The 22,325-nt window shown below is 30.8% G+C and overlaps 1 protein-coding gene across 3 annotated transcripts; it reads left to right on the forward strand.

Annotated features, from left to right (window-relative positions):
* The first annotated feature begins 9,211 nt into the window (after positions 1-9,211).
* On the forward strand, positions 9,212-17,279 carry LOC114302253 (putative inactive nicotinamidase At3g16190). 3 transcript variants are annotated; one of them, XM_082909109.1, is made up of 6 exons: positions 9,293-9,516; positions 9,610-9,723; positions 12,269-12,503; positions 12,595-12,711; positions 15,749-15,843; positions 16,159-17,279. In XM_082909109.1, exons 1-5 carry the CDS (start codon positions 9,454-9,456, stop codon positions 15,820-15,822), a joined length of 603 nt encoding a protein of 200 aa, XP_082765235.1. In that variant the 5' UTR covers positions 9,293-9,453; the 3' UTR covers positions 15,823-15,843; positions 16,159-17,279. The 3 variants fall into 3 exon arrangements, with proteins under 3 accessions (XP_082765234.1, XP_082765235.1, XP_028103050.1); XM_028247249.2 differs by lacking the exon at positions 16,159-17,279 and adding an exon at positions 15,933-16,141; XM_082909108.1 differs by lacking the exon at positions 16,159-17,279 and having other exon boundaries at positions 9,212-9,516; positions 15,749-16,141.
* The last annotated feature ends 5,046 nt before the right edge of the window (positions 17,280-22,325 follow it).

Consider the following 22,325-nt stretch of genomic DNA (forward strand, 5'->3'; position numbering starts at 1 on the left):
GCAAATTCTTGACTCTATTAACCAATTGAACATAATTTCAATGAAACCTTCATGAACAATGCATGTAACAACTTCAATTCATGGTTAAAGGGATGAATTTCCTACCTTAAGTCTTGGATTCCAAGTATGGTAGCCTAATTTTGCAAGTTCTCTTCAATTTCTCTAAATTCACACAAAATTTCTAGATGAATTCAATTTTCTCCCACTCTCTCTCTTACTCACAGTTTGGTCTAGAAAATGGATGAAGAATGGTGTGAGTTAGGCTCCAAACAAGGTTTGTAAAGGTGGCGCACTCAATGGCAAAAATGTAATAACTCAAGCTAATGTAATTTAACATTGTTTATTCTAATTCTATCATTCCAAATTGAATTTTAATTAAACCTACTATAAAATCACATAATTCCTAATTAGCATATAACACCAATCAATTTCTGAATCAGTTGCCAATAAGGCTTTTAATTTGCAATTCGAAATTAAAACATGAACAGATCATTCGATAACAAACAGATAGAAATGCATTTAAAACAACACACTCATGTAATCAATTTAGGATCTCATCACAATCAATTACTTATCATGCTTAGTCACAATTTAACGCTAATCAGAGGTGAGGGTTGTCACAAAAATCTCCACGAACAGTGTTCTTCGACCAGCGACTCAACAGTAGCAGTAGCAATAGCACAGTGTCGTTCTGATTTTTGAAGTTGAAGAAGAGTGAGAGGAGAAGAAGTTGAGGTTGTGGAGGATCGGTTAGGGTGGTGGTGGTGAGGTAGATCGGCAGCGATGGAGAGAGGTAGATCTGTTCAGAGGCAGATCAAAAACAACCTCAACCTCACGTGTGAGCGACGAAGGATGCAGCGACAGAGTTGAGCTCGGCGGAGGAAGCAGTTGAAGATGATGATGATAAGACTAAGAAAAGAGAAAGAGGAACAAGCCAGAGGGATAGGAAGATTTAGTTGATGGTATAATAGTCTGATAAAATATTTAAATAATAAATTTTATCCTTTATACAAGACTTTATAATTATGAGAGGGTTTTGAAAGTATAATTTTTTTCTTTGTCTTTTTAACAATAGAAGAAAGGTAAGAGGGATTTACCACCAAATTTCCCTTTTATCTTTGAGATTTATTGTTAAGGCACAATAAGCTTTGATCGAAGGGTTCATTGGACTGTAAATAGGATTGAGCTGAAATGGGCTCGGATTCACTTTGGACCTGTAAACACCGTTCATGGGCCCATTGGTAGGCTAGTAAGGTACACAGGCCCAAGCCAGAAGACATGTCATAGATAGGATTATTGGGCCAGAAGGAATTCTCTTTCTTCCTATTTTGAATGTATACTATACCCACCATCATCAAAAATTAGTAGGTACTCCTTACCAATTATTATTTATTATACTTTTTTATATTCCTCAATCATTCAACAAAAAATTATAATATACCACATTCCCTATCAATTATAATACCATGGAACACCACGTAGCTATACTTCTGAAATACCCAATAATCACTCATCAATCATATGATACAAAGGAAATCTCAATATATCTATATATATATATATATATTTTTTTTTTAAGGAATGCATTAAGGGACATAGAATATTGCATGACATTTTTTTTTTCCTTCTCTTTCCCACTTCCAATAATATAATGATAAATCAAGAAAAAATTTGTCTTTAGTTTTTCAAAATGAATTGATATATTTTTTTAATTTGTCTTGGATAAATGAAAGCTATTCCGGTTACAAGTCAAATTCAAAATTTTGAGATAATAGTTCTAAACTTTATTCTTTTAAGATTAAAAGAATAAAATAATTTAAAAGATTATATTTACTTTTGTTTTTTTGTCTATTTATCTATTTATCCACTATCTATTTATGTGTTTTTTTTTAATATCTACATGTCATTTATCTATCTACTAATTTGTTTATCTGTTCAACACTACCACCACTTGCCGTCCCCAACAATTTTTATGGCCATTTCTCAATGACTCTTCCATAGCTGATAGTGGTTTGATAGTTCAAGAACCATCAAGTGACAGTGCAGTTAAAATCGAAAAGAAAAGAAAATTTCAAACAATAATTTTGTTCTTTTAACTAAATGATTTCATTAATTATATTCTTATCTCCATAAGAGATCAATATTTAGAAATAGATTTGTTACCAATAAAGTTTAAATTAAAAAATTATGCTTATTGAATCAATTTAATTTTTTTTTATAAATAATGTTGGACCATTTTAATATCTTTTATTTATTTATATATTTTTTTGTTCATGACTATTCTTTTGTTTTGTTCATGAATCTCATTTTGTTCATGAATGGAGATTCATTGTTTTGGTGTCCTTTTGTCTTGTTCATGAATGGAGATTAATTAGAATTCATGAACTTGGTAGTGAGTTAATATTTGGATACACTCTCCATTTTCTTTAGGTTCATGGTCATTATTATTTTTTGATATATTTTGTAATGTCCTAGTGGCCTATAAATAGTTCCTCTCTTTTACTATTTTCTACACCAACATACCAACTATTTTCTATACTTGAGAGATTACTAGCAAAGAAGGGTGTTTTTCTTGGTAGAGCTTTGGGTTCATCATCTTGTGCAGAGTTGGTCTGAACCATACGACAAGTGGTTGGACTATTATATCCTGGAGAGGACAAGTCATAATTTTGTGACTGCTGCATCGGTATTTGGGTCATTCCTACCGTAGTGGGCTTGATCTCCTTAAAGAAAATGAGATATCTGTGCCTCAACCTGATTTATTTGTATCTCATTTTCTTTGCATTATTTATCAATAAAATATATTTTTTCTGGTATTTTCACCAACAATTTTAAGGAAATCAACCATGGATCAAGTACAAAAAAAAAAAAAAAAAAAAAAAACCAATGATGGAATTGGATATCTCAACAAGCTAGCCTTTCAAGTTTAAGGGAGTTCATTTTAAGAGGTGGAAATGAAAAGTTTTTTTTTACCTTAGTCTTTTGAAAGTTGCATATGTTCTTACCGAGGAGAACCCCAACAAAATCCCAACCGATGAGATGAATGATGAAGACTACGAGGCACATGCAAAAGTGGCTTCCTATAATACAGATGAGTATAAATATCGTTGTTATCTCTTAAATTTCCTTACTGATTAATTTTATTATTATTACTATGACACCACTTATACTTTGTCTTCTATTAATTTTTGGCATGCTCGCTTGTGTCATATTAACAGTATATATGTTGGAATCATGAGTAATTTATGATTAATTCCTGAAGTGACAAAAAAATTTGAGAAATGTAAAGTTTGCAGTAAAACAAAAATTATCAAGAGGCCTCATAAAAGTGTTGAAAAAAATACCGAATTGCTAGAATTATTTCATATTGATTTGTGTGAGTTTGAAGGAATTTTAACCCGAGGTGGTAACCGATATTTTATCACTTTTATTGATGATTTTTCTAAATACACAAATGTATATTTATTAAAAAATAAAAGTGATGCTTTTGAGAAATTTAAAGAATTCCTGCTTGAAGTGGAAAATCAATTCGGTAAAAAAATTAAGAGAATTAGAAGTGATAGAGGTCGGGAGTATGAATCTCTTGGATTCAACTCTTTTGTTCAGTCATTGAGAATTATTCATGCTACTACTCCACCATATTCACCTTCATCTAATGGCGTAGCCGAAAAAAAAAATAGAACGTTAATTGACTTGACGAATACTATTCTTATTGATTCAGATGCCCCCTCAAATCTTTGGGACGAGGCTATTTTGACGGCTTACCATGTGATAAATAGAGTGCCACACAAAAATATTAAAATTGTACCTTATGAGTTGTGGCGGGGGCATAAACCAAATCTAAATTATTTGAGGGTTTGAGATTGTTTAGTTTTTATGAGGCTTGCAGATCTTAAACGACCTAAATTAGGTGAACGAGCTACCACCTGTGCTTTTCTTGGGTATGCGTTGCATAGTACAGCTTATAGATTTTTTGATATGAAAAATAATATTATTTTTGAATCAGGTGATGGTATTTTTCATGAAAATAAATTTCCTTTCAAATCTAGAAATAGTGGGGGTCAAATAATTTCTGAAAATATTTTATCCATGCCGCTCTTCTACTCCTTGTCAAGTTTTTCAAGAATAAGAAAATTTTCAAATCCAACCAATAAGAAGTAAACGAACTAGAGTTGAAAAAGATTTTGGCCCTGACTATTATCTTTACAATGTGGAAGAAATTTCTCTTACGGCGCAAGAAGCTTTATCATCACCTGATATTATTTTCTGGAGAGAGGCTGTAAATGATGAGATAAATTCACTACTTTCAAATAAAACATGGAAGCTAGTAGATTTGCCTCCAGGTTGTAAAACTATTGGGTGTAAATGGATTCTTCGTAAAAAACTTAAACCGGATAGAACTATAGATAAATATAAAGTGAGGCTTGTCGCTAAAGGTTTTAAGCAACAAGTTGATCTTGATTTCTTTGATACTTTTGCTTCGATTACTAGAATTACATCCATTAGACTGTTGATAGCAGTGGCTATAATTCATGATTTAAAAATTCATCAAGTGGATATGAAAATAGCATTTTTAAATGGAGATCTAGATAAAGAGATTCACATAGACCAACCCGAAGGCTTTGTGGAGCCTGGCCAAGAAAGTAAGGTGTGTAAGCTAACTAAATCTCTTTATGGTTTAAAACAAACTCCTAAACAGTGGCATGAGAAAATTGATTCATGCATGCTTGAGAATGGCTATAAGACTAATGAATGTGATAAGTGCATATATTATAAAACTTGTGAGAATGCATATGTAATTATTAGCCTATATGTGGATGATCTACTTATCTTTGACTCTAATTTGCATATTATAAATGAGACTAAAATATGCTTAATAGCCACTTTGATATGAAAGATCTTGGTGAAACCAATTTTATTTTGGGAATTGAAATTACCAAGACTAATGATGGCATTTTTCTTAATCAGTCGCATTATGTTGAGAAAATTTTAAAGAAATATAATTTTCTAGACTGCAAACATGTTGCTACTCCTTTTGATGCAAGCATGCATTTATTTGTTGTAACAAATGAAAAAGAAGTGATTAATCAAAAGGAATATGCTAGCATGATTGGTAGTTTGAGATATGCTACTGACTGCACTAGACCTGATATTGTATATGCTGTTGGAGTACTTAGCAGGTTTACTAGCAAGCCAAGTCGAGATCATTGGCTAGCCATGGGAAGAATTATGAGATATTTATCTGGTATCAAAAAATTATGGTTTGTTTTATAACAAGTATCCCGCGGTACTTGAGGGATATAGTGATGCCGATTGGAACACTTTGTCAGGTGATTCTCTCTCTACCTCAGGTTTTATTTTTACCTTAGGTGGTGGTGCTATATGATGGAAGTCTAAAAAATAAACTATAGTTGCTAATTCTACAATAGAAGCTGAGCTTATAGTGTTAGCTTCAGCATGTGAGGAAGCGAATTGGTTGAGAGATTTGTTACATGAAATTCCTTTTTGGGAAAAACTAATTCCACATGTATTAATTCGTTGTGATAGCACTGCTGCTATTGGTAGAGTGAACAACCATTTTTATAATAGTAAATTCAAACATATTCGAACGAAATACAGTAATGTGAGATCCTATTTGAGTAATGGCATCATAACTGTGAATTATGTAAGATCTTGTGATAATCTTGCAGATCCATTAACCAAGGCCTTGGCGAGAGATAGGGTCTAGAATACATCGAGGGGGATGGGTTTGAAGCCTATAAAATCATAAACCATGTATGACGATACCCAACCTAAGGACCAGAGATCTTGTAACTAGGTTCAATGGGAAGAACGAATCATATGGTGATTGTAAAAATGCACTCTTTAATATTTTGTTATCCATCCCTATGATGTAAATGCATTTGTCTTGTAATGTTGGAGGGTTGAGTTTTTATACTCTTAATGAAATTTTGTAGCTCTTGTTGAGTGGGGTGTGTAAATTACAGGAACATCCTTGACATATTTCACCAATGTGAGCATGAAAGTGGGGTCGCTTTTTATGAGAACAAGGCTTATTCTCAAATATGCTCATGAAAACTGGAATAAGCACAAGACCGTAATGTGCTAATTATTAAAAGCTCATGTCAACACTTGGATTATTATGTGTGAGCAGTAATATTTTATTTCCTCTAAACAGCTATAGTTCAAGTCTGAGACCACTTCCGACTCTAGAGTAGAGATTGTTGTTTCACTAATGAAGGTTCAATGCAGAGCACACCTTCATGATGCATACTAGTCTATCTTTGTTTGGTAATCTTTCTTGTCCTTGTTGATATTAAAATGAGTGGGACATTATTGAACTATTTTAATATCTTTTATTTATTTATATATTTTTTTTGTTAATGAATCTTCTTTTGTTTTGTTCATGAATAGAGATTCATTGTTTTGGTGTCCTTTTGTCTTGTTCATGAATGGAGATTAATTAGAATTCATGAACTTGGTGGTGAGTTAATATTTGGATACACTCTCCATTTTCTTTAGGTTCATGGTCATTATTATTTTTTGATATATTTTGTAATGTCCTAGTGACCTATAAATATTTCCTCTCTTTTATTCTTTTCTACACCAACACACCAACTATTTTCTATACTTGAGAGATTACTAGTAAAAAATGGTGTTTTTCTTGGTGGAGCTTTGGGTTCATTATCTTGTGTAGAGTTGGTCTGAACTATACGACAAGTGGTCGGGCTGTTGTATCCTGGAGAGGACAAGTCATAGTTTTGTAACTGCTGCATCGGTATTTGGGTCATTCCTACCGCAGTGGGCTTGATCTCCTTAAAGAAAACGAGATATCCGTACCTCAACCTGATTTATTTGTATCTCATTTTCTTTGCATTATTTATTAATAAAACATATTTTTCTGGTATTTTCACCAACAAATAATATATATATATATATATATATATATATATAAAGTATCTTATAAAATGAATAATTTGAATTACTCTCTTTGTCTCAAAATATTGGTTCTTTTTGGGGAATCCAACTTTTTTTGGTAGTATAATTATTACACTTTAAAAAAGTTGATTTTCCAAAATTATCCTTTTGATAGTACATTTTTTGAGAATCTCAATGTCATAATTGTACTTTTTATATTGTTTATTAATTTAAAAGAAGGACAAAATAAGAAATTTATATTATTTTTGTACTTGATTTTTGAAGAGGAACTAATATTTTGGGACAATGAAAAATGAAATAAAGGACTAATATTTTGGGACGGAGAGATTATAAAAATATGACATGTGGTATCACACACCAACAATAAATCTACATGTAAAAGGTAAATTCCTCGTTTCAAAATATTTGCTTTCTTTGGTATAAGTTTTCAAAAATTATTTTTAGATAAGTTTTCGTCTGTCATGTATTTAAAAAGTTAAAAAAAAAAACCTAAAATATGAAAAAAAAATCACTAAAAATAAACTAAAACTTGAATAAAAATGTACACAAATTTTTGTTCGAATCTTCATTTGTTTTTAATGATTTTTTTAAAAAATTTAGTCAATTTATTTTAATTTTAAGATATATCTTAATAATATACATCTAAAAAATATCTTAAAAAAATAATTTAAATATAAAAAAGCTAAAAATAAATAAAAATTAATTTAAAAAAAAATCAAATCCAACACAAATAAATATGTTGCTACATATACATGAAAATATAAATATAATAAGATATTATTAGATAACAACCTTATTATTTTTTATTTTGTTATCATATCTCTATTAATTATTACTAGCCTATCACCCGTGCTATGTACGGAATAATTTTAGATATTTGTATTTGTTTTAGATTTTTTTTAATATATAAATTATGTTTTTTAAGACTTTTTATAAAAATAATTTAACAATCTTATCACTAACAATAGTGTATGGGAGAAGTTGAAAAGGGTACTGCAATAATTATATACGGATTGTATCTATAATTATTTGTATGATGTGATTTTAAATGCTGATCAAGAGTTTTTGACCAAATCAATAAATGCAGGCATGTAGAAAGACATGTGGATTGAAAAAAGTTAATAAATGCTGATTAGGGAATTTTGACCAAATTAATAAATGCTGAGTTTTTTTTTTAAAATAAAAAATTTTAAAAATTCAGATTGAGATATTGAAGCTCCCACAGGCCTTGGGGTTTAAAAACCTCATTTTGCTTAATATATAGTACTAACATATCACCCATGCTATGCACTGATTGTGTTTACAATTATCTATATATGTGAATTGCGATTTTTAAATGTCTTTTTTTTTTTTTAAATGCCCTCTTTTTTTCCTTTTTTATATTATATTAAAGTTTAATATTTTGATAATAATCATATGTGTTAGACTTTTCAAGGAATTAAATGTCTTTTTTTTATTATATTATATTAAAGTTTAATATTTTGATAATAATCATATGTGTTGGACTTTTCAAGAATTTTTTTTTTATACTTGTTCTTAATGTATTAAAGTGTTATTATGAGGGATAATAATCATATGTGTTGGGACTTTTCAAGAAATTCATATGTGTTGGATTTCAAATTTTTTTTTTTTTATGTTTGTTTTTAATACATTAAAGTGTTATTATGAGGGTAGGACTTGGGAGTTGGGAGAAGTTAATAAATGCTAAAGTTTTTTTTTTAAATCAAAAAATCAGAAAAATTAGATTGGGAGATTGGAACTCCCACAAGGCTTGGGATTAAAAACTCATTTTGCTTAATATATAGTATAGATAGATTCCTCCTATATTTTACATAAATCGACTAACACAATTGAAATAACACCCAACTTAATTAAAATTTAAAGAAAGGTCCAATTTTTACACTGCCTTTAGGGGTATAATTTTGGCCCGACTCGGCCATCCGGGCTCTAGCTCGGGCTCGGGCCGGGCCCATGTCGGGTCTTGTAGGCTCCCCTCAAAAATCGAGTTGGACCGGGCCAGTACGCGGGCCAAAAAACTAGGCTCAGGTCCAAGCCCAAGTCCATGCTCAAGGGTATTTGGGCTTTGAACGGGCCAATGGACCTAGGCCTGGGCTTGGGCTCGAGTTTTGAGTGAGCTTAGGCGGGCCTAATTAAATTTTTTTATTTTTTTCATCAAAAATTTATTATTTTTCATTAAAAATAACGTTGAGTCTTGGGTAGACTAGCCTTAAGTTGGGCTTTTGAATGGGTCAAGCAGACCGGGCCACAAGCTAGGCCGATCCTTAAAACGATGGCCCAAGTCCAAGTCCAAGCCCAAGACCTAGACCTAAGGCTTTCGACAAGACTTGGACCAGAGTCTAAATGAGCCTAAGCGGACCGAACTCACCCCCAAACCGTGAGCTGGCTTCGAGGCCGCCCACGTAAGAGATTCCCCAAACACGCATAGTGACAGACGCAACGAATCTTTATCAACAACTCAACCCCAGCTCAGGAACCTCTGTTTGTGTCCCAAAAATGGCTTCTTCTTCTGATAATCATAAATCCAACAACACTGCACTTCTCGTCATAGATATGCAGGTCTCTCTCTCTCTCTTTCCTCTTAGCTCCAAAATTTAACCCAAACCCTTTTCTTAATTATTATTATTTTTTTTTGGGGGGGTTTCTCTGCAGAAAGATTTCATTTTACCAGATGGTTTGATGCGTGTAGATGGTGGCCAATCTATTGTCCCCAAAGTCATTAATGCCGTTGAATTTGCTCGACGCCGTGGCATCCTTGTAATTTGGGTACCTTTCTTCTCTTCAATCTTTCATATCACTTTCTGTTTAGTTTCATACATACTCTGTTAATTTTATTTTTTATTTTTTGATAAATTACAAATACAAATTATCTCGTAGTTTAAAAAATTACGAATAACCTTATTAGAATTTTTTATTTAACACAATTAACTGAAACAATTCGCATTTTAAAAAACTTTAATTGACAGGAGGTAATTTTTAGAATCATTTTAAGCAAACTTAGAGTGTTTTTGTAATTTATCCTTAATTTTTTTTATTCAATTTAATTTTAAGAGTAAATTATAAATAAATTTACTCAAAATACGAATTACCCATGTAGTTCTTAAAAATACATTTCGCTCTTTGACATTTTTAATTTCATAATAAATGGTCAATTTTATTAACAAATTATTAAGTCAATTACTTGTATTTAATGATTTCAAAAATATATTTTAATTAATAATTTAAGTAATTTATTATTGTATAAGAGAACAGTTAGAAATTTTATTTTTTCAGTTAATTCTTTTAAATAAAAAAATTTGGCAATGGGGTATTTGTAATTTGCCGAACTATAAGGGCAATTCGTATTTTAAGCAAATTTCAGGGTGTGTTTGTAATTTGCCCTAATTTTTTCTGTTTAATTTGTTCAATTAATCATGTTCATTTGTTATTTCACTCAAAACGGATGAGAATTTGTGTTATGTGATTGTGTTAAGCTTTGTATTACACTATTACTTTAATGTTTTCTGTATTCTGCTACTTAAAGTTTGATTAATAGCTAACCAAATTAAGTTAGAACTACTCTTCAGTGGATATTAGCTTTTCTATTACACAATTATACTTTAGATTCATGAATAATATCTGAGTAAAATATTGATATGGCATGGCATGGATAGGAAGTGGTGGATTTTAGGAGTTTTAGTCTGATGGGCTCTGAAGTATAGGAACTTTGAAAAACATGTAGTATTTGTACCGGATATTTATCGGCGTATGGTACTTTGTATGATACTTCTGCATACATACGGAGTTCACGAAACACGTACCAAATTTTTTCTTCTCAATTTCTGACGTGCCCAGACGTACCTAATATATACCCAAGCCGTACCATATTTCAGTTGAAACAATATTTTCTTCTACTACAGAGATAAAAATCATTTTCACTAGATTTCTTTTTTATTTTTAATTTTATACTTAGTAAGATTTTAAAATTAAACTATGGTTTGTAAGTTATTTAATATATTGACATTTAATTTTGATTTATATATTTATTTTTGGCATTAAATGTTAATTATAGATTAGATCTTAACAAATTAAACCATTTAATTAATTTTTAAATTACACTAAATTAAAAATAAATATTTTTTTTATAAGCGTACCTAGCGAAAGCCGTATCCGTACCCATATTTGTACCTTACGTTTTTTGAATTTTACCGTATCGACGTACCTGCATCGTACTAGTACTCATACCCGTATTCGTGCTTCATAGTTGATGGGTTGTTCCTAGCCTATGTCGAGAGGGGGAAAAAAAAAAAAAAGAAAGAAAGAAGACGACAAAAAATACGACGGTGAAACTACCTTGTAAGAGTGATCAACCCGTTATATATATGTGGCGGTTACATAATGATGTTGAGATGGGTAATTAGATTTGAATAGTAGCATTCACCATGCTATATATAGTTTTATTATTGGTTGGCGATGCATGTTAGTGATGATGTGTATCATCCCTGATTTGTATCACTGTGATGTTAAATTTTTACTTAAGGACGTATTGAACCAGAGGTAGACAATAGTGTGTCGGGTTGTCTTTTCTTTTTTTTTTTGCACGACTGGAGGGTGTGTGCACATGCGATGTGTGTAAAATATTTACAACCCAATTACATTAATCAATCACTCAAATTCGTACATAAAGGCCATGTTTGATTGGAAGGATTAAAGCATGGGATTAGGATTATTAATCCGTGGGTCCAATCATCCTATGTTTGTTTTGACATTTTGATTTAGGACTATTAATCCAATGAATAATTAATCCAACAAATTTGTAGGATTATTAGTAATGGGGTAGGGGTGGGATAGTTAATACCACACTAATTTAATAGGATTATGAATACCTCACTATTAGTACTGTGAATCAAACATGACCAAAAATTAATGTATATCCAACAAAAATTTGAAGTAAGAAGAAGTGTGAAACTAAGGAAACAACTAATTCTAAATCACAATGACAACAATGAAAATTAAAAACAGGGAAGAAGAAACACGAACTTCCTCTAACGTGGGATTCTTATTCAGTTGTTGAAGAGACTTTGAATTAACATATATGCCCTTCACTACTTCAACTAACTGTTATAGTTATTGGACAATTTTGGAAATCAAAAAATGGTTACGCAACTTCAAAAAAGTGTCCGCACCAAATTGGAGGACACAGAACAACAATCTACCCTTCGAGGTCGGAACAACAATCTGAAGCTGTTATGTCATGATTTTCTTTTTTTGTGGTTACTGAAGTTGTGCTCCAGTTTCCTCCGGAAATGATCATTGAGAAATTTGGGTATAGGTTGTTCGCGAGCATGACCTACTTGGAAGGGATGTGGAACTCTTCCGTCAGCACTTATACTCTGGTGAGAAAGCAGGGCCGACCTCGAAGGGTAGTGATGGTGCAGAATTGGTCGATGGCCTTGTGATTAAGGAAGGGGATTATAAGGTGGTGAAGACACGTTTTAGTGCGTTCTTTGCTACGCACCTTAATTCATTTCTGAAGACTGCTGGGATAAATAGTTTAGTTGTCATTGGTAAATGCACTTTGTATTGTATTCTCTTATGTAGAATTCAGATTGTTGCTCTGTATATACAACTTCTAATTTCTGAGCTCTCTATTTCTAGGTGTTCAAACTCCAAACTGCATCAGACAGACTGTCTTTGATGCTGTAGCATTGGATTACAAAAATGTTACTGTTATTGTTGATGCCACAGCTGCTGCCACACCTGACGTACATGCTGGTTCGCATTTCTAATCTCTCTAGACTTTATCAGCGATCCTCTATGAAGAACAGATACGGGTACAAGTATTGGTACGGGTATGCCGATACGGTAAAAAAAAAAAAAAATAGAATACGAGTAAGGCTTGGTATGTTTGTAAAAAAAAATATATTTTTAATTTGAAGTAATGCAAAAATTGATTAAATAGTTTAATTGTTAAGATCCAACCTACAATTAACATTTAATGTCAAAAGTAAATGTATAAACTATATTAAATAACTTACAAATCATAATTTGATTTTAAAATCATGCTAAGCATATAACTAAAAATAAAAATAAAAAGTTTAATGAAATGAATTTTATATCTGTAATAAAAGAAAATATTGTTTCAATTGAAGTACGATACGATTTAGGTATATATATATATGCTTAGGTACGTTTGGATACACCAAAAAAGATACACCAAAAATTAAGGAGAAAAAATTTAAATACGTATTTCGTGTAAGTCCTTTTGAGTTGGAGAAATGATTATGATTCTGGTCATTGATTTCTTGGTCACATCTCTTAACACACTAATTTTAGGCATGTCCACAAATGTGAAAACCACATTACATTAATTCGCCTTCTGTTGGTGTCCTTCTGCTTACTAATTGATATGTTGTGTTGAGCATTTATCATTTCATCAAGATTAAAGAAGTTACAAAGATTGCATGTGAATTGCACCGGTTGTTTTTCTGGCAAGTACCTAGGCTACGGTTATCTTTTAGAATGGCATCTGAAGTGTCAAAAAGGGATTAGAGCAACAGGTGTAAACTTAAATGACTCAACATCCTCCTAAAGACCTCCATTTCACTAACTATTAAAAGATGTGCGGGAAAAAATCTAACCCACAATCTAAGAAGCATGGACACGCAACACGATACGGACACGATAATTTTCAAAAAATACGGACATAACACGTGGGGGACATGCATGAAATATATAATTTTATATATTTATTATATGTTATATATATGAATATATCATTCAAAGATAATAAAAAAATGTAGTATGACATTAATTTCTATAAATTTATATGATTTTGTTTTATTATTATATCTTAAGTTGTTTTATTCGAACTTATAATTAGTTTGACATGTGTCTAATTGATAAACATATGTATTTAAGAGATATATATGTGTGTCCTCTAAGTGTCCAAAGAGTGTCTGGATATTTACAAAACATTAAAAAATAAGACACGTGAAGAGTGTCGAGAAAGTGCCCAAAGAGTGTCGGTCTCCAACAAAGACATGACTTGTACTTAGCTCACAATCGATGATGAAGGGTTCAACGAAAGGTATGCCCCATAGATCAGCAAAACAAACCACTGTTTGCCTTACCCAAACCAGTGGGTTCTGGCAGTTCAATCAAAGAGAATGCTAGAAAGAGAAAGAGATGAAATTCAGAAAGTTTTGGGCAGAGTTGAGACATACCTTTCTTCATGGATTGTCCCCTTTTTATAGTGATAGAAGTCGTGCCCTAATTATGTTATTTGGTGGGCTTCTTGGTTGGACTGGGACCATTATGCCAGCCTAATTGGGTCAGGCCCAGGGATGTCTCTATTGACCTAGCTCTTTTAAATTTTCTTTTGTGTGCATGATTTCAAATTTGAGAGCAGACAAAGAGCATCTGTAGCAGTATTTGCTTTTGGATCACTACTATGGGCCTCTTTCTAGAACACCATTCATCAATCATATGAACGGCATTCATTACCATAATAACTCATGTCCTTTTTAGTCTTTTTCTAATCCTAATAGCACCTTCAACTAGAACAATCTCCGTTTATTCATTAAGTGATTTCAATGCACATGGCAGCACTATATAATGTGGTTCCCAACTGAGGTTTTTTCACCTGCTCACTGTTGTGTTGTTTATTTCTATTTCTGTGCTGTCATATGATCATCCACCTCAAAACCCTCTTCTTAATTTTACCAATTTTGGAGCTTCCGCTCTGCTCTTTGCCACGGGCCGGCCAAAGAACAATAGAGGGCTTTCGTTTTGTTCATCAATAGTCGAAATTTGATTGAATCTGGCCATCCAACATTGCATATAAACAAGCTTGGCTTGATTTAGAGGCTTTTAAATAACATATTGACACATGTAGTACTTCCTGGAGGTTCTGCCTTTATATGTAATCAAAGTGCACAGGAAGCTTGTATATATTTCAGACAAGAAATTATGTGCAACAAGGGATCAAAAGTTTATTCATACTAAGCAAATTGGTAAAACGATTGACCCTAAATACTAAGACTATTGGCATTGAGATGGTCATATGCATGTCATTATAGTCCTAGGAAAGGTAAAGATAGGCGGTTCTGTTGGGCTATGTTTCTATATTTACATTTTCAGGACTTTAGTACCAAAGGAACTTGATGGTTATGTATAAAATATATATTAGCTTTTTTTTTTTTGGTTTTGAAAAGTTAAATTTGTTCTTTTGTCATCAAACAAACCTGAAAATGAAAACACATTTTTCAATTTTTCGCCTTTACTTTGTTCAATCATCTGCCAAATGGAATTGGTCCATTGTTGTCCAATGGTTGGTATTTAGCCAGATTGTTTTTGAATGAAATCGGGGCTTTATTTGCTTGCACTATTTGCATGGTTTGAAGTTTTTTAATCTTTCTTTTTAATATCTATATATAATCATCACTGTCGACATTGTTCAGAACATCTCGAGTGATACCAAGAGATTGCAGGATTCCAATTTTTTTAATTATTTAAAATGAAATTAAAAATGGATTCGACAAATATTTTTAAATTTTTGGGTATTAACATAATGATAATCTATTGATGAGAGCCTCTATGAGGTGGGCAGAAATTTTTTGTAATACTTTCTCTGTCCAGTGGAAATGTGCCATGTGTCTTGCTCTAGTAGCTGAAAGCTCTAGTTTCATTTACTACTAATGTATTTTAATTTCGTAGTTTTTTTTTTTGAAACTGTTTTGAATAATTCATGTTGCTAAAAATAGTTTAGCTTGTATCAAGTCTATGACTAAAATCGAGCTTTACGTTCCAGCAAACATTTTCGATATGAAAAATATTGGAGTTTCAACCCCAACATTGGAGGAATGGTGCAAGTCCCACGATTGATATATTTCACAACTGAATCAGGTGAGTCCCTTCTAATAACCCCCCCCCGTAACAGGTTGTATGTATGTACAGTGTAAGATGGTTTTTGGCATTTTTGCATGGGAAAAAAGGAGAAGAGGATATGCTTTGCTGATTTCTCCGTGGGGGTAAGCGCAGAACGGTTTATCTTAGTCAGGAATGAACAAATATGTATTTTTTCGTGTGTGTTATTAATTGAATTGGCATCTCAGTCATGCTTGAGCTGCTAGTTGTTTTAAAAAACAAAATTTGTATTTGTTTCTTAAAGTATATTTCGAGATTGCATACTTTCATATCTTAATGAGGTCATTTCTGCAGGGATTGAACTCCTCAGATAGTGCATGGAACTTGATTGATGAATTGAAGCGGATGAAATGAACAAAAAACAGAAGGAAAACATGAACAATATAGAGAGAGAGAAAAAATTCTCTGAAATTTTATAATTTAAAAACAACCAAATAGTTTCTAAGGCTTACTGTTCAGTTTATTCCAAACAATACTTGGTGATCAATTCACAATCCACACAAAGATTACATAAACTCAAATATTGTCAAAAATAGTAGATTTGAGCTCGGCTCAAATTTGTAATCTAAAATATAAAAGAAGCCCAGGAAAAAAACATGACTCAAAATGGATTTATTTAGGCCTTGAAATTAAGTACTTAAAATATTTTCTAAAAAAAATTAGAAAATCAACAAAGCTTACTAAGTCCAAGCCTGCCTAACAAACTATTACAACTTTCATAATGGGAGAAAAATAAATACTATCACAAAGGGTATCAAACTCCTCTCTATAAGAGTTGTACCCGAAACTTTACAAAATTGATGGCTTTGAAAAATCAACAAACGATCAAATTGTTTCCTAAAGTCGTTATGAATTACCGGTGCATCATTAACTCTTGAAAGCACTTTGGGCATTGTCTAATGGTAAATGTAGCATCATTGAAAATGATGTCTGAAAAGGGTTTGGCTTGAAATTGGTCCATGAGCAGCTACTTTATTGATAGAAATCTATTTAGTATTTAGAAAATTGTGGATAAACCACCACCCAAATGAAACGATAAAGAGTCAACAAGGATGTGAAATGGGATGAGGATACCAAGTTGTTGGGACCCTCCCTCTGGCTCCATAAATTTCCATCACTATCTTATGAATTCATGGTCACACGGCGCTGCATTTAATTAATTTTTGATTTTAAAAAAATTAGATCGAGTATCTATAAATGTATGAACAATGAAATAGCGTGTTTTTCCAATTTTAGAATGTGAACACGTTGGAGGAGGAAATTGTGAATATGTTGAAGTAGGAGATATATTGGGTTTCAACAAACGAGATGGCCATTTATTTTGATCCAGCATGATATATTTATTCCTACAAATTCAATGCATATATAGTATAGATGACCAATCAAATTAGTTGATTGGTGGTGCATTATTTATTTTTCTGTTTTCCCAATCAATGTCCCATATGGTCCTTTTTCATTATACACCCCAATCGTTTAAACTGTTTTTTTTTTTTTTTTTTTTTTAACATAATTTTTTTTATATATAATAAATATCTAAAAACGACCCACTTTTTAAGAAGAAAAAAAATATTCTAATTCTCAAAAGCTATTTTCACACAAATGAAAAAATAAGTATTTTTAATTTTTTTCAAATACAAAAAATGAAAAAGAAGAAAATAAAAATGCAAAAGAATTCTCCATTTAAGTCCAATGAAAAATGATAATGTAACACATCAAAATATGTAAGACCCGAATATCTTTGCAAAATAGAAGAGCTTAGTAACCAACATTTTGGTTTGTAAGTTATGTTCGGTAGGTAAAGAATAAAATAAGGAAAATGGTAGAGAACTAAAAAATTTTATTAAATATTTTACTAAATGTCTCACATGGATATAGACCCCAAACTTATGTGGGACTCACTTCATATGAGACATTTGGTAAAATATTTGTAGAAATTTTGGTATCCCTAATATTACTTATAAAATAAAGTAGGAATGAAATGTAAGTGGAATAAAATATTTATTTTTATATTTAATTGTGCATATTAAGTTCATGGAATGGGCTATATTTTTTAATCAAACAAGTAATAATCAAATTAAGCACAGCAGATCAATGGTGTTGCTGGTGGGTAGTACCGGTGGTGCCGGTTACTGTAGGGTGAGGCGGGTTGTGTTTGGATTTTAAATGGGAGGAGTGTACTGTCTAAAAATAATAATGGAAGGAGTGTTTTCTGAATGAAATAAAATTTATTTTTTCATAAATTCTTTCATTTTCTTTTTTTCCTTACAATTTTTTTTCACATATTCAAAATTCAAAAACATCAGTGAAGATAAATTGATTATACTACAATCACATAAATCGATTAGAAAGCTAAACACAAAATATGGATGAATAAACAAGATGAAGACCCTAACAAATGTTTATGTGGGCTCTATTTTTTTGTCTCACATCTATATTTCAATTTATGAAACACTTTTGTGTTCTGCTTGATGTCATAAGATTTATTAGTGGATTCATTTTTGTCTATCGATATGAATTCTATTTTCAATCAATTTATATGGTCATGGATTTAACTTTTGCTTTGGAGTTAAAACATTATTGGGTCCTATTGGATAAGAGTATGGATGGAATCGATTTGGTAACAGATGACTTCTCCCATCAAACCATACTGAACCAAACCGATTGAAACGGTTTAATTCGGTGCAGTTTGATTAGTTCATGATCTTTCGAACTTAAGCCACTTTTTAATATAATCACTAATCTATATAAAAATATTAAATTAATTATTCGCCGACCATTTCAAACATATCCAATACATCTGTTTATTAATAAATACTTTTCAATTTTTAGATTCACAAAAATACAAACAAAAAAAGTTAAAAAATATTAAAATTTCAAGAATAAAGAGTTAGAGTTAACATTACATATAATGAGTTTATAAACTTAGATTATAGATATGATAAGGTTAATTAATTAAGGTTAATAATTTATTATACTTATTAATATCATTATATTATTAAATTATATATATTATAAATATAATATATGTTGAAACGATTAGTTTCGATTTAATTCGGCACACAAAGTGCTCGAACCAATATCGAACTGAAAATAAACATAAAAAAAAATTAAATTTAAAAGCCACCCAAACTAACTTTTGTTAAACAAAAAAATAAATCAAATATAATCGATGAGTCCAATTCAATCGGTTTGATCTTTTTTTTTTCTTTTTTTTTTTTCGTACCTGTAGATGGGGTTTGTTAGAGCATTTATATCCCCTCCTTACCTATTTTAACGGGTTTGATGGCCTCTATATACTTTCAGTAGCTCCCTTAAACACTTTCTTAAAATAGGAATTGTTGCAGTGTCTCCCTATTTGTAGGGAGTCACTGTAGCACCTTTATATTTTTTTTTTGTTTTTGCTTTGCTTTGTTTAGGGATTATAGTACACATTTATGATTTTTATTTTTTTAAAATTTATAATGAAAAATTATATTTCAATAGAATAGAGAAAAAATATATAATTTGTTAATAGAATAGAAAAAAAATAGAGAGTCTATTGGGAGAATTAGATGAAAAAATAATTTATAAAATAGGAAATGAATTTTTTAATAATATTTTACGGTAAAATATTAGTAATTTGGCAGGGATGCTATAAATAAATACACCTTTTGATTTTTTATAAAATATAAATTAAATTTAAAGTGATATAATAAAGAGGTGATGTGATTTAAATAAAATAGTAACTTTTTAACTATTTGAAAGGATGCCAAACCTAACCATAGTAAAAAAATAAAATAAAATAAAATAAAAAGAATCTTCAATTAAAATAAAATTAGAAGAAACATCGCATGGGATTGTAGTGATGGGTGTCCCAATCAATACCCAACAAAAACGTCGCTCTCACTAGTTTTCATGAACTAAAATCCAAATTACGTATGAAAGCCTCCATCTCAACATCCACTTTTGGTCAACCTTTCACATATGGCAATTGTTTAATCAATATTGAGACCCACAACAATGCCGATATCCTCATAGGTCACGTTTGATTCACAATATTAATAGTGAAGTATTAATAGTCCTAGTAAATTAGTGTGGTATTCACTATCCAATTGGATTAATATCCATTGGATTAATAATCCCACCCCTACCCTATTACTAATAATCCTACAAATTTGTTGGATTAATTATCCATTGGATTAATAATCCTAAACAAAAATGTTAAAACAAATATAGGATAATTGGGTCCACGGATTAATAATCCTAATCCCACACTCTAATCCACCCAATCAAACATGCCCAATGTATTACCATTAAATCATTCCTAATAATATGATATTAAAGTTAGACCTAAAATACTTAATAAATTAAAATTTAATATTTATTAAATATATCATTAAAAATAATTTTTGAAAGTGATAAATTAAATATCTCAAATTTGAATCCGCCCACTTTGATGAACACGACTCCAAAAAGATAAAATAATAATAATAATAATGTTAAAAGAAAAAACTTTGAAAAAAGGCCTTTGTAGTAGTGGACTAGGCGTAAGAAACTGAAGGAAATGAAAAATTATTGAATGCTTATGGGACATCATGCGACATTTATGTTACACAGCTGACATTTGATTTTTCTCATTATTTTAATAGATTAAAATAGTTGTATTTGATAAATTAATTTTTTTTAGTTGATTTAATAATTATAAAAGAAAAAATAAAATGATTATGAATTAGATACGACATTTTATCTTATTAATTATTTAGGTCCCGTTTGGAGACTTATCTTTTTAGCTAAAAAGTCAAAAAGTTGCCATTTTAGCCAAAAAGTCAACAACTCATACCAAAAAGTCAAAGATTCTATTTTCTCTCTATTTTTTGCAAATCATTTCGTAATTAGCCAAAAAGTCATCCCAAACATATAAGTTTTTTTTACCTACCTTTTTAGCCAAAAAGTTACTAAATTAGCTTGTTCCCAAACGAGGCTTAGTCTATTTTGTCCCCCCTCCTTGACCCAATCTTCTTCCAAACAAGGCCTAAATATAAATTATGATTGAATTTCTGTAGTTTGAGACTCATAAAGCACATCATCAGTTTTGTTTTGATAATTTAAATTATTTACTTTATAAAGTCCTTAATACATATTATTCATGAAAAAAAAATTATATCAATCTAATAAATCTAATATTTTCATTTTATCATTTTTTTTCTGAAAAAAATATACAACAAATATGTTTTTTAATATATTTTTTTAAAATAAATATGTTACGATTATCGAATCGACTTAACAAATATTATTTCATTTGTTTGTTTCTCATCACTTAACAAGATATTGGCCTCTTTTGAGAAGTGGGTTAAAAATTATTTCTCAACTTCTAATTCATTTTAAATTATATCATCTCTTACATTTTTTATACCCTTTTAAAAAAAAATTAAAAAAAGTTAAAAAAAATAATTTTGAATCATTTTCTTAAAACATTCCCATTATATCATCTATTAAATTCTTTAGGGTAAATTATATTGACACCCCCTAAGATTTATGTTTATTACAGTTTCCCCCCTAACCTTTTGAAATTTACACCCCCTTCTTGAGGTTTAAAGTTTCATTACAAATTGCTCCCTCCAGCAATTTAATTTTTTTAAATATCAATTTTGCCCTCAGTGGGTAAATTACATTAACACCCCTCGCATTATAGAAATTACAATCTCCTCCCTAGCATTACCAATTGCCCTGTCGGTTAGTAATAGGGGTGAGCAGCGGATATACCGATCCGTCAAAACCGACCGAACCGAACCGATCCGCCGCATTTTGGACGGATGCATGATGACGAGCGGACGGTTGCGGATTGATTTTCTCCAATCCACCAATTTGGCGGACGGATGACGGATTTGAGGTTCTTTTGGCCGCAACCGAACCGTCAAACCGCGAGCACCCTTAATAATTTATAAGATTTTGTATTTTCAATTTGTTTAAATGTTTTGTTTGTATTTTCAATTGAAAAAGAGTTCAAATATTCTGTTGAAAAGAAGTTTTCAACTTGAATATATTTTTTGAATTGAAAAAAATAAAGGTATTATTTATCTATATTTTTTTGTTTTTAAATCAAATTCTAAAAATAATAAATAAAAAATATGATATATACTGGTTGATTTTTGTTTTCAAAAACATATATAAATGTAACAATACAGACACATACACAATCTCTACTATTGCTCTGTTCATGGTTTTAGTGGTTTGAATTGTTTTTATATTTTAAGAACCACAGATTGTAATAATTTATGTGGATGAGGCATACTGTGATTGTAATATGTGGATGAGACATGCAGTAATTGTAATATTCTAAAGTTTCAAACTTTCTTTCTTTGGATGATGCATGCAGTAATTGTAATACTTTTTTAAGTCATTGACTGTAATACTTTTTTCTTTTTTTCAAGAAATGCGCAAGTTGAATTATGTTGAAAATTTATAAAATTTCAAACCGCCAA

This window comes from Camellia sinensis, chromosome 15 (genome assembly GCF_055761805.1).
Source record: "Camellia sinensis isolate YWXY chromosome 15, ASM5576180v1, whole genome shotgun sequence".
Lineage (NCBI taxonomy): Eukaryota > Viridiplantae > Streptophyta > Magnoliopsida > Ericales > Theaceae > Camellia > Camellia sinensis.